This window comes from Bos grunniens, chromosome 10 (assembly GCF_055505025.1).
Source record: "Bos grunniens cultivar Pamir isolate PY7600 chromosome 10, Bosgru_T2T1.0, whole genome shotgun sequence".
In the NCBI taxonomy this organism is placed as follows: domain Eukaryota; kingdom Metazoa; phylum Chordata; class Mammalia; order Artiodactyla; family Bovidae; genus Bos; species Bos grunniens.
Genome location: NC_141174.1, coordinates 10,982,116 through 10,996,727, shown reverse-complemented (window position 1 = coordinate 10,996,727; position 14,612 = coordinate 10,982,116). Strand labels below are relative to the sequence as shown.

The following is a 14,612-nucleotide window of genomic DNA, read 5'->3' as shown; positions in this document are numbered from 1 at the left end:
TTCTCCCCCATCCCAGAAGTTCATATAAGTGGAAGCATGTAATATGTGAGATGATATTCCCTTTACCTCAAGAAGAATTAGTAAGCAACAGGAAAACTTTTAAGAGAGAAACAGGCATAATCCAATTTCTATTTTGAATTATCTTGTTGGTTACTGCATGAAGAATGATGAATAGACAATAGTTTTCCCCTTGAGTCTTCTTTTTCTTCCCATCTTCTGGGGGGATCCATGGGGTCGATAATACTCCTGGGCAGACAAGAATTTATCAGGTGGGACTCAACTCCAGCATCACAGCACTGGATTCCGAGTTCTGTTTAAGCCACAGGCACTGATGCTGAAACTGAAACTGCCATACTTTGGCCACCTGATGAGAAGTGACTCATTGGAAAAGACCCTGATGCTGGGAAAGGCAGGGGGAGAAGGGGATGATAAGGGATGAGACGTTCCTCCTTGGAAGAAAAGCTATGAGCAACCTAGAGAGCACATTAAAAAGCAAAGACATTACTTTGCCAACAAAGGTCCGTCTAGTCAAGGCTATGGTTTTTCCAGTAGTCATGTATGGATGTGAGAGTTGGACCATAAAGAAAGCTGAGCACCGAAGAATTGATGCTTTTGAACTATGGTGTTGGAAAAGACTCTTGAGAGTCCCTTGGACAGCAAGGAGATCCAACCAGTCCATCCTAAAGGAAATCAGTCCTAAATATTCGCTGGAAGGACTGATGCTTAAGCCGAAACTGCAATACTTTGGCCACCTGATGTGAAGGACTGACTCATTGGAGAAGCCCCTGATGCTGGGAAAGATTTAAGGCGGGAGGAGAAGGGGACGACAGAGGATGAGATGGTTGGATGGCATCACCAACTCGATGGACATGAGTTTGAGCAAGCTCCGGGAGTTGGTGATGGACAGGGAGGCCTGGCGTGCTGCGGTCCATGGGGTGGGAAAGAGTGAGTGGGACACGACTGAGCGGCTGAACTGGACTGAACAGTTTCCTTCGTCCCCGGGTCTGCACACCAGGTGGCGCCAGAGTCCATCGCCTGCCGGGCCGTGCGCCGCGCTGAGAGCCGGGCCGCCGGGCCAGCCCGCGCTGCGATCTGCGCGAGTGTCGGCGCGCGCCCCGCGGGACCCGCGAGGATCCTGCGCGAGAGGCGCGCCCCGGCCGCATCGCGGGCTGGCCGGCCACGCGTGCCTGCCTCGGACCCTCGGGCAGAGGCGCCCTGGGCCAGGGAGAGCTGAAGTTCTGCGGGACCCGGGTCCTCCCCAGGAGGACAGTCCGTTCCACTGGAACTTTGTCAGTTTAGAGAGGGTGCGTGCGCGTGGATCCGGAGAGGCAGTTCCCTGGGGACCGCGCCCCACACGGGAAAATGGGGTGGCCAGTTGGGTTTAGGGACCAGCAAAGGAGGGAAAATCCAAACCAGGCTTTTTGGAGGAAGGCGAGGCGAAGAGCGCGTGGGGGCAGGTTGGAGGGCAGAGGGAGGCAGGGAACAGACGAGGCTGGGGGCGCGGAGAGCGAAGCAGGGGAGCTGGTTTGGGCGCAGGGTTGCCAGGGCGACGGAGCCCTTAAGTGCCTCTTCGGCGCCCTCTCCAGCCTCCGGCTTGGTGCTGAAGTCACAGCCCCATCGAGCCCTCCTCCCTCCCGCCCCGCGCCGTCTCTCCTGGCCCCGAGGAGCCCGAGGCGCAGAGGGATGAGAGGGAGGCGATCGCGGAGCACGCAGAGGTAGCCTGGGGCCCGGAGGACGATGCGGCCGACGCCCCTCCTGCGGCTGGCGCTGTTTCTGGTCCTGCCCAGCAGCCTCGGTGGGGAGAGGTGTCCGTCTCCGCCCTGCGAATGCCGCCAGGAGGACGACTTCAGAGTCACCTGCAAGGACATCCAGAGCATCCCTAGCTTACCCCCCAGCACGCAGACCCTGTGAGTACCTGGGGAGGACAGGGGGAACCCAGGGTCCCAGGCAGCTGGGGAAGGAGGCTGGAAGTGCGTAAAAAGAGCTTGAGAACAGGCCAGAGGGCGTGTGTGTGTGTGTGTGTGTGTGTGTGTGTCTGTGTCTGTGTGTGTAGTGAGTAAACACTCCATCCACCAAACGTGGGGTTGATGATACCCCAGTTATTCACAACGCAGAAAAAGTTAACAAAACTTTAGTACAAGATGAAAAGTGACAGTTTTCCTTTCTAAGAGAGTTGTTTTTCTGCATTTTGCCTGAGCCAGAATCTCAATTTTACTTAAAATGTAAACGAGCTTGCTGACAACTCAAGAACTGATCTTTTTTATCTTATTTTGGGTGATGAAAAATTGCAACAACAAAAAAAAGTGTTTCAATTTTTATAGTCTTTCTAGATGAGAACTTATCTTAGTAGGTTTCTTGAATCATCAAATAGTTGACGGAATTTAATCAGGGCTCTTTTTAAACGATTGTCTTTCAGCATCCATGGCCAATGGCTCCAGGACCCCCGTATATACTAAAATCCAAGGATATTCAAGTGGAGTATTGGCATATCACATATGCACACCCTCCTGTACACTTTAGAACACCTCTAGATTACTTGTAAAACCTAATACAGTCTAAATGTTATGTAAATAATGTTAAAAACAATGTAAATGCTGTGTCAGTAGTTGCCAGTGTGGGGGATATTCAAGTTATGCTTTTTGGAACTTTCTGGAATGCCCTCTACCCTACCCTTGAGTATATGCAATCCAGGGTTAGTTGAATCTACAGATGTAACACCTTCTGTATGGAATACCCTTTATACTTTGTATGAAGTTATATGCGTTACTTACTCAATGATGAACTATCCACTTCTTGTTGCTGTTTGGTCACTAAGTTGTGTCCAGCTCTTTTGCAACCTCATGGACTGTAGCCCACCAGGCTCCTCTGTCCGTGGAATTTTCCAGGCAGGAATATTGGAGTGGGTTGCCATTTCCTTCTCCAGGGGATCTTCTCAACCCAGGGACCAAACCCAGGTCTCCTGCATTGGCAGGCAGATTCTTTACTACTGAGCCGCCTGAGAAGCCACGCCCACTTATGTAGCACATCCAGAAATCTCCTTTTGGATAAGCACGGTAGAGATAAAAAGAGATGAAATTTCAAATAATATATTTTTATCTGCATGTTAAATGTTACCAAATTAGAAGTTTAATATTAAATAAGCCTTGTGTGTAAAAGTGTTAGTCGCTCAGTCGTGTTTGACTCTTTGGGACCCCATGGACTGTGGCTCTTCAGGCTCTTTGACCATGGAATTCTCCGGGCTAGAATACTGGAATGGGTTGCCATTCCCTTCTCCAAGGGATCTTCCCAACTCAAGGCTCAAAGCTGGATCTCCTGCATTGCAGGCAGATTCTTTACTCCAGTATTCTTACCTGCAGAATCCCATGGACGGAGGAGCCTAGTGTGCTACAGTCCACAGGGTTGCAAAGAGTTGGACACGACTGAGCTACTTCACTTCACTTCTTTACTATCTGAGCCACAAGGAAAGCCCATTGTTCCTTAACACGCATTTAAGTCAATGACAATTGAGAGGATGATTGTAATCAAGAGAAGACTTTTTGGGGTGATCAGAAACAGAATGCTAAGAAAGAATAGTAAAGACAATCTTGTTTTCCTATTTACTTAACTGGTTAAACCCAGTTAAGGTCAGTAAGCACAAGTAGATAAATGGAAAGCAATGGCGAAGTTGTGCTTAAAATTCCCTCCAGCAGTTAGCAGTAGGTTATGAACATCTCAGCACAAGTATGTACTTCTGTGCAGCCTCCAAGTATTGCTTCATTGCCCATGCTGCCACCCCAGAAGAAAAGCTGTTCTTAGCATTTTGATGTTTTGATGGAACCCTTGCATTGACTCCTTGCAGCTCCCGTGATAAAGTTCTTTTGTACAGCCTACAAGATCCTTTGAGATGTAGTCCAGTCTTTCAGACCTCATGGCTCATAGTCTGTCACACTTCAGGGGTAGAGTTTCTGCTACTGAACAGAATTTCTGGAACTTTCCCTCAAGTTCTATGCTCCCGCAAGCTGCTTTTGCCTTTCCTTCCGCATTCTAGTCCCTCTGCCTAAAGCGACTTTTCCCTTTTCCTCATCTGGCTGATTCCTACTCCAAGGTCCAGATTGGGGGTTAACTCCCTTCGGGAAGCCTCTCCTGGCCAATGACTCCTAGGCTCAGTGAGCTCTGTGAGCTCACATGTGAGCTCTGTGGGGTTCACAGCATCCTGCGCGTGAACCCCAGCCTCACCCCAACACACAGGTTTTCTGTAACTCGTTATCTCTTTGAGTGCCTGTATTAGAAGAAAATGAACTTGTCTAACCCAGGGACCCTGTCTTTCAGCCCTTGTTATTGTTGTTTAGTCACTAAGTCATATCTGAGTCTTTTGTGACCCCATGGACTATAGCCCACCAGGCTCCTTTCTCCAAGGGATTTCCCAGACCAGAATACTGCAGTGGGTTGCCATTTCCTTCTCCAGGGGATCTTCCTGACCCAGGGATCAAACCCCCATCTCCTGCTTGGCAAGAGGACTCTTGACCACTGAGACACCAGGGAAGCCCCATTTAACTGTAGAACTACTTTAATGCTCAAAAACAAAAACAAAACTTGTTAGGTGAATGAATGAACAAACAGATACGCTGGTCTCAGATTGTCCACCGTGTGTTGGGGGAATGGAGACCAGAGGCTTCATGGCTTCAGAGGCTTCTTTCAAGGGAGCAGGGTTTCAAGAGTCATTGAAGAGCAGGGTGGCTCTGGCCACGGAAGGGAAGTGGGAGTCATCCTGTTTGATTTCCTCTGAACGATGAGGAGAAAGGTAATGTCAGAGAAGGAGCAATGGAATCAGAGTTGGAAGACATGTCTCTTTCCCCTTCTGTGGCTAACTGTGAAATTAGGTGAGATAATTTACGTGGGAGGACACACGTTTCCTTCAGGTTACAAGCAAGGTTTCCATCAGGTTCCTTCTGATGCCTGTGTTGTGATAAGAATAGTCTGCAATGAGACCAGTCTGTCTGAATCCACTGACTCCCTAGATAGAGACAGTGGTAGGGAGAGTCTGACCTTAAAAACGATGGGAAGACAGCCGGAAGCAGGGCAGGAGGGGCGCTCTTCTGAAGATTGACGTTATCATGAGATGGAGAAGAGAAAATGGATGAAAAGTATGGGGTGAATGGTATGCTAATGTAAACAGTGACCGCAACCCTGGGCAAAAGCAGCAAAACGATTTTTAAATCTTTGGGGGGCAGTAGAACTCTTTTGTGAAAGGCAAGCTTATAAGAGAAGTCAAATATGCAAAACTTAACACTCGCAGAGTGCTTATTACAGTATGGTACTTTATGGGCAGTTCTCAGTCCAGTCCTTTATGCCAACTAATTCGCTGAATCCTCACAAAATCCAGTCGAGCAGGTGATTTTATTACTCTCATTGTGTAGATGAGAACACTGAGGTACAAGAGAGATGAAGCAGTTGGCTCAGTGTCACACAGCTGGTAAGCGGTGGTACCAGGTACACCACAGAGCTACACCTTGGGGCCCCGTTGGCGGTGGAAAGTGGGTCTCACCCCGCCAGCTCTTTCTACTCAGTATGGTCGTGAGGCTTTGGAGAAAGAAGTCTGGAAGTTTGAGATGTCCAGTAAGCCACACATAACCTTGGGGGCTGTTGGCCTGAGAAATATGCAGTCACTCAGAAAATAGGGAGTTAGGAAGAACAGAAAACAAGGGAAGAAAGGGGAAGGAAAGGAAGAGACAGGAGATGGGAGGGAGGGTGGAAAAGAAAGACCACATCCAAGTTTTATCATAGAAGGCTTTCCCTGGTGGAACAGACCAGATCCTTGTCATTAAAAACCCAATCTGGTGGTAACCCCTATTTTCAAACGTAGATGCTGTTTAACCACTGCTTAGTCATGTTGCAAATTATCCTGGTGTCAAGAGCAGTTTTTCCTGAAGCTGCTTTCTATCCACATAGCATGGTGCTGAAGACATGGCCTCTTTCCTCATCATCCACACACCTGCCGGGTGGTCTGGACGGAAGTTATACCATCTGTGTTGTCACTGAAGCAGTGGTTCGAAATCGTTTCTTCCACTTCACCCCTGCCCCAGTGGGCACCGTACCCTCCCTTTATAACAGTGGTTCTCACTAGAGCTGACATGCCTACTCCCCGGTGGAACATTCTAGAACCTTTGATGTACAAGTGGTTTGAAAAACTTGTTCCTTCCAACTGACTTAAATGAAGTTCCTTAACTTAAATGAAACAAGCAGAATAAAATTCAGAATTTAAATGTTGATGTGAGACCGTCCCTTCTCTGGATGAGGAGGTGGATGGGGTTAGATGTCTGTTCTGGGTTTGTGCGGATTTTTCCTCAGGAAAATGCTGCTTTACCTTGCCTTGCCCTGTTGACCCACCTGCTTTTCGTTTTGTGATGGGGACAATCACTGCCTCCACCCCCTCTATCTTTTGCCTTCCAGAGTCCAGCGCTTCAGTGGCATAACGGTTTGTCTATCACGTACTTGTCAGCCTTCAGTCAGGGTTCTGGAGGACCTTGTGTTTCTGAATTCTGAACTTTGTTTCAGTTTTTAAGTCATTTGGATTCTGGATCTGTGGCTCCAATTAGTGGTCTATCCTGGTGTTTTCTAAAAGGAAGACAGTAACTCACCGTCTTCAAGTGTGCTGCCTTATCTGCGCTCTACCTGTGATGTGATTTACTCAATATTTTTAGACTGATTCACATCTTTACCTAAAAGAAATTTGTTTAGAAGGCTTATGCTGTGAATATAACTGGAAATTCTCATGACTTGCTCCAAACAATGGGTAACCAGAAGACTGAATACCGCAAAAACAAAATGTAATTCTATTCTAGCTCAGTACTATTGTCTGTGAATGCTGTGAGCCTCGGGCGGCTTTTTCTTTGTTATAAAGGAAGAGTAATAGGTGTTCAAGAAATAGCAAAGAGATAGCAATCCACCATGGTGTCCTTCTGATATCAGGACTGAAAGACAATGGAAAGGGAATCGCTTTCTCCCTGTGTGATTCACTATTATTTAATGCCACGTGGACACTCCACCCAAAATAATCTTGAATATCTTCGCGTCACACCTGTTCTACCCCCAGGGACATGTGGATTAAGTCTACATTGCACAATTATTTTAGTCCCAATTAGTGGTCATAACTTGAATAACATTTGGTTCCCAACCTAAAGCAAAACCCTCTGCTTCGGCACCCAAGCAAGGATCAATACTATGTATCTTATAAAGGCAGCGTCACCCCACGCCTCCAGGCTCCGCGATTTATTCTCTGTTATTCTCTGTGCGTGGGTACACTCAAGGTTTTCATTGGTAAGTAACTGAAAACCCACTCTGTCTAGCTTAAGGAGAAAAGAAATGTTTTGAAAGAATTACATATAATTTACAGAATCATTGTAGAATCAGGCTCTGAAAATAGGCCAAGGCACACGGCAGGCAGGAAGTCGGAGCCACCGCCAACCATCTGCTGGGAACCACTCCATGGACAAGACCACAGTCGCAACTACAGGATGTCTGAAGTGCTGGGCCCCCGGCTGTATAGCCACTACACTCTCCATGTGCCACCACCAGTCATCTCTCAATCGTCCCTGCCTCTTTGAATCGCCAGCCAGAGAGTGATATCCTATATGAGAGCATCTGATTGTCTGGCAGAGGTGACCTGCTAATGTCCTGGCTGCTGGGGGTAAGAAGAGGGAGGTAGTTCCCCTCTCCCACTTTTGTTGTCAAAACTAACTTCCTTTGTAGAGTCAAGTAAAGCTCTAACAGACAGAATTTGTGTGTCTACAGACAAAATTATTTTGCACTGTTGTCAGCTATCTACAACCTACAGAGCTGTAAAATAGCTCTGGTTGAATCACACTCGAAATCTTAGAAGAATGTGCTCTGAATCAATGTATAATTTGCCCCTGAAGCACAGTTTTCCCCTGCAATGTATATAAAATGCTGAGAACAGTTACTGGCTCACAGGAGGCACTGACAAGTAAACTCAGTACAAAAAATAACTTTCTTTTCAACTTAAATCACAGGTTGAAATAAATTACTCAATAAAACATTTTAAATTCGAATTGCAAGAGCAATCTCTTATGCGTTCCAACAGGCTGAGTTCAAATAAGACAAATAGCCAAATCACCAAAGAAATTATGTTTGGGCATAATTTGGGATTTTTGTGTGACCCTAAGTATACATTTTGTGTTAACTATAACTCTTTTTGTTATAAATATTTTACTGCAAACAATGCTGAAATATATATTTTTTTAAAAACTTACTGACATTTGGGGGTGATATATTTCTCCAAAATACATTATTATGGTTACTTTCTGATGCCTCCCACTTAGCCTGTCCTTTGAATAGGCTAGAAGTTCACTGAATGTGGTTATTCTTCAATAGTTTAAAACCAGATTTTACAAGAGTCTAGGCCTCATATCTGACATTAAATCTTCCACACTGACCCTGTTTCCATTTTCACTGAAGCTGGTTAGTGTGTTTCTTTTATCTTTGGCCTTTCTTTACTGCAATTAAAAAAGTCATTGAAGAGAATTTCAAGTATGAACAAAGTGGTCCCATTTGTTCAAAGCTACACATTGGATTTTAAAAGGTTCCATTTAGATGTCAGACTACTTACTTTGCTTCATTTTTGTATGAATCTTTAAGGACATTTAGGGTGTTCCAGAAATGTTCAAAACAATTCTCTTCTTAAAATTACAAGCAGGCATTTGTGATTTTTCAAGCATCTTATAAATGTTACTGTCTTACATGTAGTGACATGTAAATATGCCCTAGATTTTTTTTACCATCAGAATAGTCCAGAAATTCAAATATTTCATCGTCATCCTAACTAAACTCCCCACACCCATTTTGCACCTGGAAAGAACTCACTGTGTCCCAATTTTTTCTTTCAAAAACACAATCCCTGTGTTTATATGATACACGAAGCTCTTGGCTTACATTTTGCAAGCATTAGCTTAATTTTACCCACACCCGAGTGTTATCATGATTACTCAACTCCAGTTAGGGGATTGAAATTGCCTCTTCTTATTGCCAGGTGCTACTTATATTTTGTTATTTCAGTCTTTTTGTGAGCTGAAAAACTAGAAGGCTAACTCTGGGGAAAGGAGGTAGACATGCGAATACACAGACTTTAAAGGGAGAGGGTAACTGGGGGGCTTTCCGGCAGCAAAGTCCTCAGTGGGCTAGGTTGCCGTTCGGTTTTCCTCTCAACATCCTTTTCAGTTATTTCTGGCTTCATGGCCACGCTCCAGATATTTGAGATAGCCAGAAATCTTACTTCTGGATAAATGGCATTTGTTCTAGTTAGTTATTCTCCCTTTCTTTCTTTTTTCACCAATCACTTTTTATATGTAAGTACCATTCTAGGCATTGGAGATATATAATAAATGACCCCCTTGATCTTACATTCTAGCAGGAAAAGTAGTCATCAAAAACAAGTTAATGAATAAATAAGGAAAACACATAGAATATCAGGTGGCGATTAGTGTAATGGAGAAAAATTAAGGAAGAGGGAGAAGCAGTGCTGGAAGTTACATTTTAAATGGTTAGACAAGGCCTCACTGAGAAGGTGACATTTAGGTAAAGACCAGAAGGATCCAAAAAAGAAAAAAATAACTTAAACCAAGCTGATATCTAGGGGAGGAAAGATTCTGAATACATGCAGAGACCCAGAGTCAGGGCAGAGAAGGCAATGGCACCCCACTCCAGTACTCTTGCCTTGAGAGTCCCATGGACGGAGGAGCCTGGTGGGCTGCAGTCCATGGGGTCGATAGAGTCGGATACGACTGAACGACTTCCCTTTCACTTTTCACTTTCATGCATTGGAGAAGGAAATGGCAACCCACTCCAGTGTTCTTGCCTGGAGAATCCCAGGGATGGGGGAGCCTAGTGGGCTGCCGTCTATGGGGTCGCACAGAGTCGGACACGACTGAAGTGACTTAGCAGCAGCACAGTCGGGGGGGATGTGAGAAGAACATGCATAGGAGGTTTAAGAAGTAGCAAGGAGGAAAATGTGGCTGAAGGAGAGTGGGTTGTAGGAAATGAGACCAGAGCAATTACAGAGGGGCAGATCACTGTTGTACTTAGGTATATTTTATGTCATTATTACATATACACTGTACACACATTTGTTGTTTAGTCACTAAGTTGTGTCTGACTCTTTTGTGACCCCATGGACTGTAGCCCGCCAGGCTCCTCTGTCCATGGGATTTCACAGGCCAGAATACTGGAGTGGGTTGCTGTGCCCTCCTCCAGGGGATCTTCCCGACCTGGGGATTGAACCCATGTCTCTTATGTCTCCTGCATTAGCAGGTGGGTTCTTTACCACTGGTGCCCCCTGGAAAGCCTAAATTATTTGCTTAAGATTTTTCAAAAGAAGCAGATTGCTTGATTTTGAGAGTCAGATGGTTAAAAAGAGAGAAAAAAGATTTTTGAAAGCTATCCTTTCCTTTATCCATTGCTCTCTACAGGGAATCTTCCCAACCCAGGGATCTAGCCTGTATTTCCTGCATTGGCAGGCAGATTCTTTACTGCTGAGCCACCAGAGAAGCCTATATACACAAACATGTATATAATATTATTATGTTTTGTTTTCTGAATGATAGGAAGCTAGTAAGGATTTTTAAACCCCTTCCAAATTACAAGGAAAAAAAAAAATCCCCCATAGGTCAGGGTGTTTAACTCACCAAGCTTCTGGGTTTCTTGTGCATGGATGATAAAAGGGTTTCCAGATATTATATTAACAGAAAAGCCCCTGGGTGGAAGGCAAGAGGAGTGTGATACAGAGCTGAGATGCGTTCGTGTCACGGTGTACCTGGGGGAAGCTAGTTGACTTCTGCATGAACTCTTGGCTGCAGCATCGCTAGAAAAGGAGGCTGAGAGGATCTCAAGTGATGTATAAGAGGTCTCCAGCAAGTTCACTCTGCACCACTCAGAGCTTCCCATCATATCCTGCTCCCAGACTAAAACATGTGATCTTCAGTTTTGTTCAAATAAGATACTCTTACTTCTTTCCTGAGAGAGAGGGAGATACAAGTCCAACCAGTCACTGAACTCCCTTCAAGATGCAGTCTTTACAAAAACAATGCAAGAGGGTTTCTGACACGAGTGGAAGTCTCCTCTGTTGTGTTTGATCCCAAGTTTATAATTGATAGTTATCATCTCTCTGCAACTCCAGTTCTAGATTTCTCTCACCCTTAGAGAGAAAGGGCAAGACTGGCTGGGGTGAAGGGCTGGTGGAAAGACTCAGACTTGCACCTCCAAAGGTTCTAAACCCTTAGTTGCCTTGCCCTTATCAGCTACAGTCACCGCCTTTTCTCATTCACAATTATCACTGGCCACAGAAGAACCACGATGTGTCCCAGTGAAAGTCCATACTCCTTGCAGCTGCTAATGTAGTGCGTAGCAGCCACCTAGCTTCTCACAGTTCTATTATTCCCATCAGTAGAGAAAAGCCTTTATTTTCTTATTTATCCACTGGGATGAGGAGCCCAAATGACTAGCATCAGGAACACTGTGTTTGACTTGATGGAAGTCATCTGTCCATCCAGGAACGAGGACCTCTAATCTGGAAGGAATTGAGAAGTTCCAATTCTGGAAGTAGGTCACTATGGTGATGGTGAGAAGGGCCAATCCTACCAACAGCCCTAGCTCTTCAGATCCAGGTATTCTAGCTTTAAAGAACATGATAGCATACAGCAGCTGTTGGTTCAGCGTGTGTGTACTTCATTAGGTCAGATCCTCAACCATGCAGGACTTAGCCTCCGAGTTGCAACCTTGTGGTTCAGTCACTCTGTTGTGTCCGACTCTGCAACCCCATGGACTGCAGCATGCCAGGCTCCCCTGTGCCTCACCTAGCTGAGCCTTTAATGGCCCAGCCCCTCATTTTATTAGGCAGTCTGCTTCTGCCTGATGAGTTACAGGGTAGAATTAGTGGGTGGCGGTCGTGCTCTCTTTGTTGTGCCTTCTCAGCCATGAAATGTGTCTCTTGGTTGAATGTTGTGTTGCAGTGTTGTACTAGTTGCTTGTTCAACATTGTGCAGGAGTTCATAGTGGTAGATGAACTGTATAAGAATCTTAGAAGCCCTTGAATAGTGGCCCTGGTGGAGGCATTGAGGTCAGGGAAGGCAAACCCAAATCCAACATAAAGATTCTTTTTTAAATGAATCACTACTTTCTACAGCAGGGAAAGGGTCCAATGCAACCAAACTGCCAGCAAATGGCTGGCTGTTTTCTGAGCAAATTTGCCTTATTAATGGTACAGCATAAGGCTCTGCTGTCGGCAGGTCAGGCAGTGACAGAGGCGGTATCTTGACTAGCTTTGATGAGAAGGAGCCCTTCTTTGGCTTTAATCCCTATCACCATGGACGTTTCACTCATGTCCTTTGCATTGGCACTGGTTGGCATCCATAGAAGGAGTCACCTTGTCCACTGGTTGTTGAGAATCACCTGTAGGGTGGCACTGTAGAAATTTCCTTAGGGTGATCCAGCCTCTCTTTTGATTAGTGGACTCCTGGTTTCAGAGATAATAAAGTTTTATTTTTAATGTGCATCTTAAATTGATGAGATAGAGTAACTCAATATAATTCAAACACAGCACTAGAGTGAAGAATTGGCCATTACAGTCATTTTTAGGGTTAAATTAATGCCTCGATGCCAGAAAACTTAAGTTTCAAAAACATCTAGTCCTTCAGCAAAGACTTCTGAAAACATTTTTATCCACTATGGTTTATTAATCCAAGTTACATGTCGTAACAGTTTGAGATATCATATGAAATCAGTGGGTTTTCTGTCCTGCCTTAAAAAGCCCATCACTGTTACATTGTTTTCTCGTGTTACATGATGTTCTGTGTGTCAGCTCCGTGTCCAGCCCGAAACTATGAGTTTTCACATCCTGTATCTTGTTTAGGACTCATGGTAGCCGTGTGAGGTAGTTGTTTGACTCCACTTTAGACGAGGAATCAGAGACTTAAGAAATGTCACCTCTCTTATCTTTTATGTCACAACACGTATAAGTGAAAAAGGGTATTCAAACGCAGGTCTCCTAACTCTAAATCCAAGGCTCTCTCTACTATTCTGAGGTTAATGTCCTACATCTGGTCCTTTTCCATTCCCTCCCCTCCCCCCACCTGCCTTCATTGATGTGAAATTCATACAGTGCACCATTTAGTGGTATTTAGTGCATTCATAATGTCTACAGCCATCACCGCTAGTTCCAAATTCTTATCTCTCAAGGCGATCTGTACTGATCAACCCCTATTCCTGCTCTCTCCGTAGCCCCTGCCAACCATTAATTTGCTCGCTGTCTCTGGGGATGGATTTACCTTAACACACTGGTATAAAGAGCACCCCCACTTTTGTCCAAATGCCTTGCACCTTAGATATAATGATCCGAGCACCAAAAACATTCATACTTATTCTCAGAGACTTAGAGCTTCAGAACTACTTTCCCATGTCAAAAGGTCTTAAGAATACCCATCCCATGAGTAAGACTATTTCTAGCCAGTTGGGTGAGGAACACCATGTTCCTGTCCCTTCCGGATCTTGTGGTGATCTCAGTCCACACTTGGACAAAGAGGTGACTTAATAGCAATGCATGAGCCATTATCCATAACTCTCATTCTTTTAAGAGCCAGGATTTATGCTAAGGACTTTTCTTTGTTATAGGGAAACTGCAGAACTCAAACAATATCCCATTTGTAATGGTGTTTCTTATAATCATATTCTCTACCTCCATTAAACATTTAACCGATATGCCAAGAAATAAAACTTGATGAGAATAAAAAAGGTTATATGAGAGAAGAAAATTATTCTTCCTCTTATGTTTATCAGAGTTTACTTCTCAGCTGTTTCTTCCCAACCCACTCTGGACTTGGAGGCAGAAGATGTGTGGTCAAATCCTAGCTCTCCAGGGATTCCCCCGGTGGTCCAGCAGTTGGAAATCTGCTGCCAGTGTGGGAGACATGGGTTCAATCCCTGGTCTGGGAACTAAGATCCCACGTGCTGCTGGGCAACTAAGCCTGTGCACCACGACTGTTGAGCCCACGTGCCTAGATCCCTTGCTCTGCAGCAGGAGAAGCCTCCGCAATTTGAAGCCTGTGCACTGCAACTAGAGAATAGCTCCGGCTTGCCGCAACTAGAGAAAGCCCACAGGCAGTGATGAAGACCCAGCATAGGCATAAATACATAAATAATCCTAGCTCTCCACCAACTCACTGGTGAGGGGGACTATTTGTTCAACTCACTTGACGCACAAGCTAGCAAGGCATACTAGCCCCATGCACATCATGGAGTGACTGTGAGGATCACGTGAGGTCATGCTGGTGGCATGCATGCTGCTGCTGCTGCTAAGTCGCTTCAGTCATGTCCGACTTTGTGCAACCCCATAGACGGCAACCCAACAGACTCCTCTGTCCCTGGGATTCTCCAGGCAAGAACACTGGAGTGGGTTGCCATTTTCTTCTCCAATGCATGAAAGTGAAAAGTGAAAGTGAAGTCGCTCAGTCGTGTCCGACTCTTAGCAACCCCATGGACTGTAGCCCACCAGGCTCCTCTGTCCTTGGGATTCTCCAGGCAAGAGTACTGGAGTGGGGTGCCATTGCCTTCCCCGGCATGCATGTGTA

The 14,612-nt window shown here is 45.4% G+C and overlaps 1 protein-coding gene across 2 annotated transcripts in view; it reads left to right on the top strand.

Annotated features, from left to right (window-relative positions):
• The first annotated feature begins 1,072 nt into the window (after positions 1-1,072).
• Positions 1,073-14,612, top strand: part of TSHR (thyroid stimulating hormone receptor) — a 158,324-nt gene continuing 144,784 nt past the window's right edge. For both annotated transcript variants that reach the window (XM_086319359.1, XM_086319360.1), the window contains exon 1: positions 1,073-1,907. In XM_086319359.1, the coding sequence (XP_086175485.1) occupies positions 1,738-1,907 (170 nt within the window). In that variant the 5' untranslated portion in view covers positions 1,073-1,737. The remainder of the gene's footprint in view (positions 1,908-14,612) is intronic.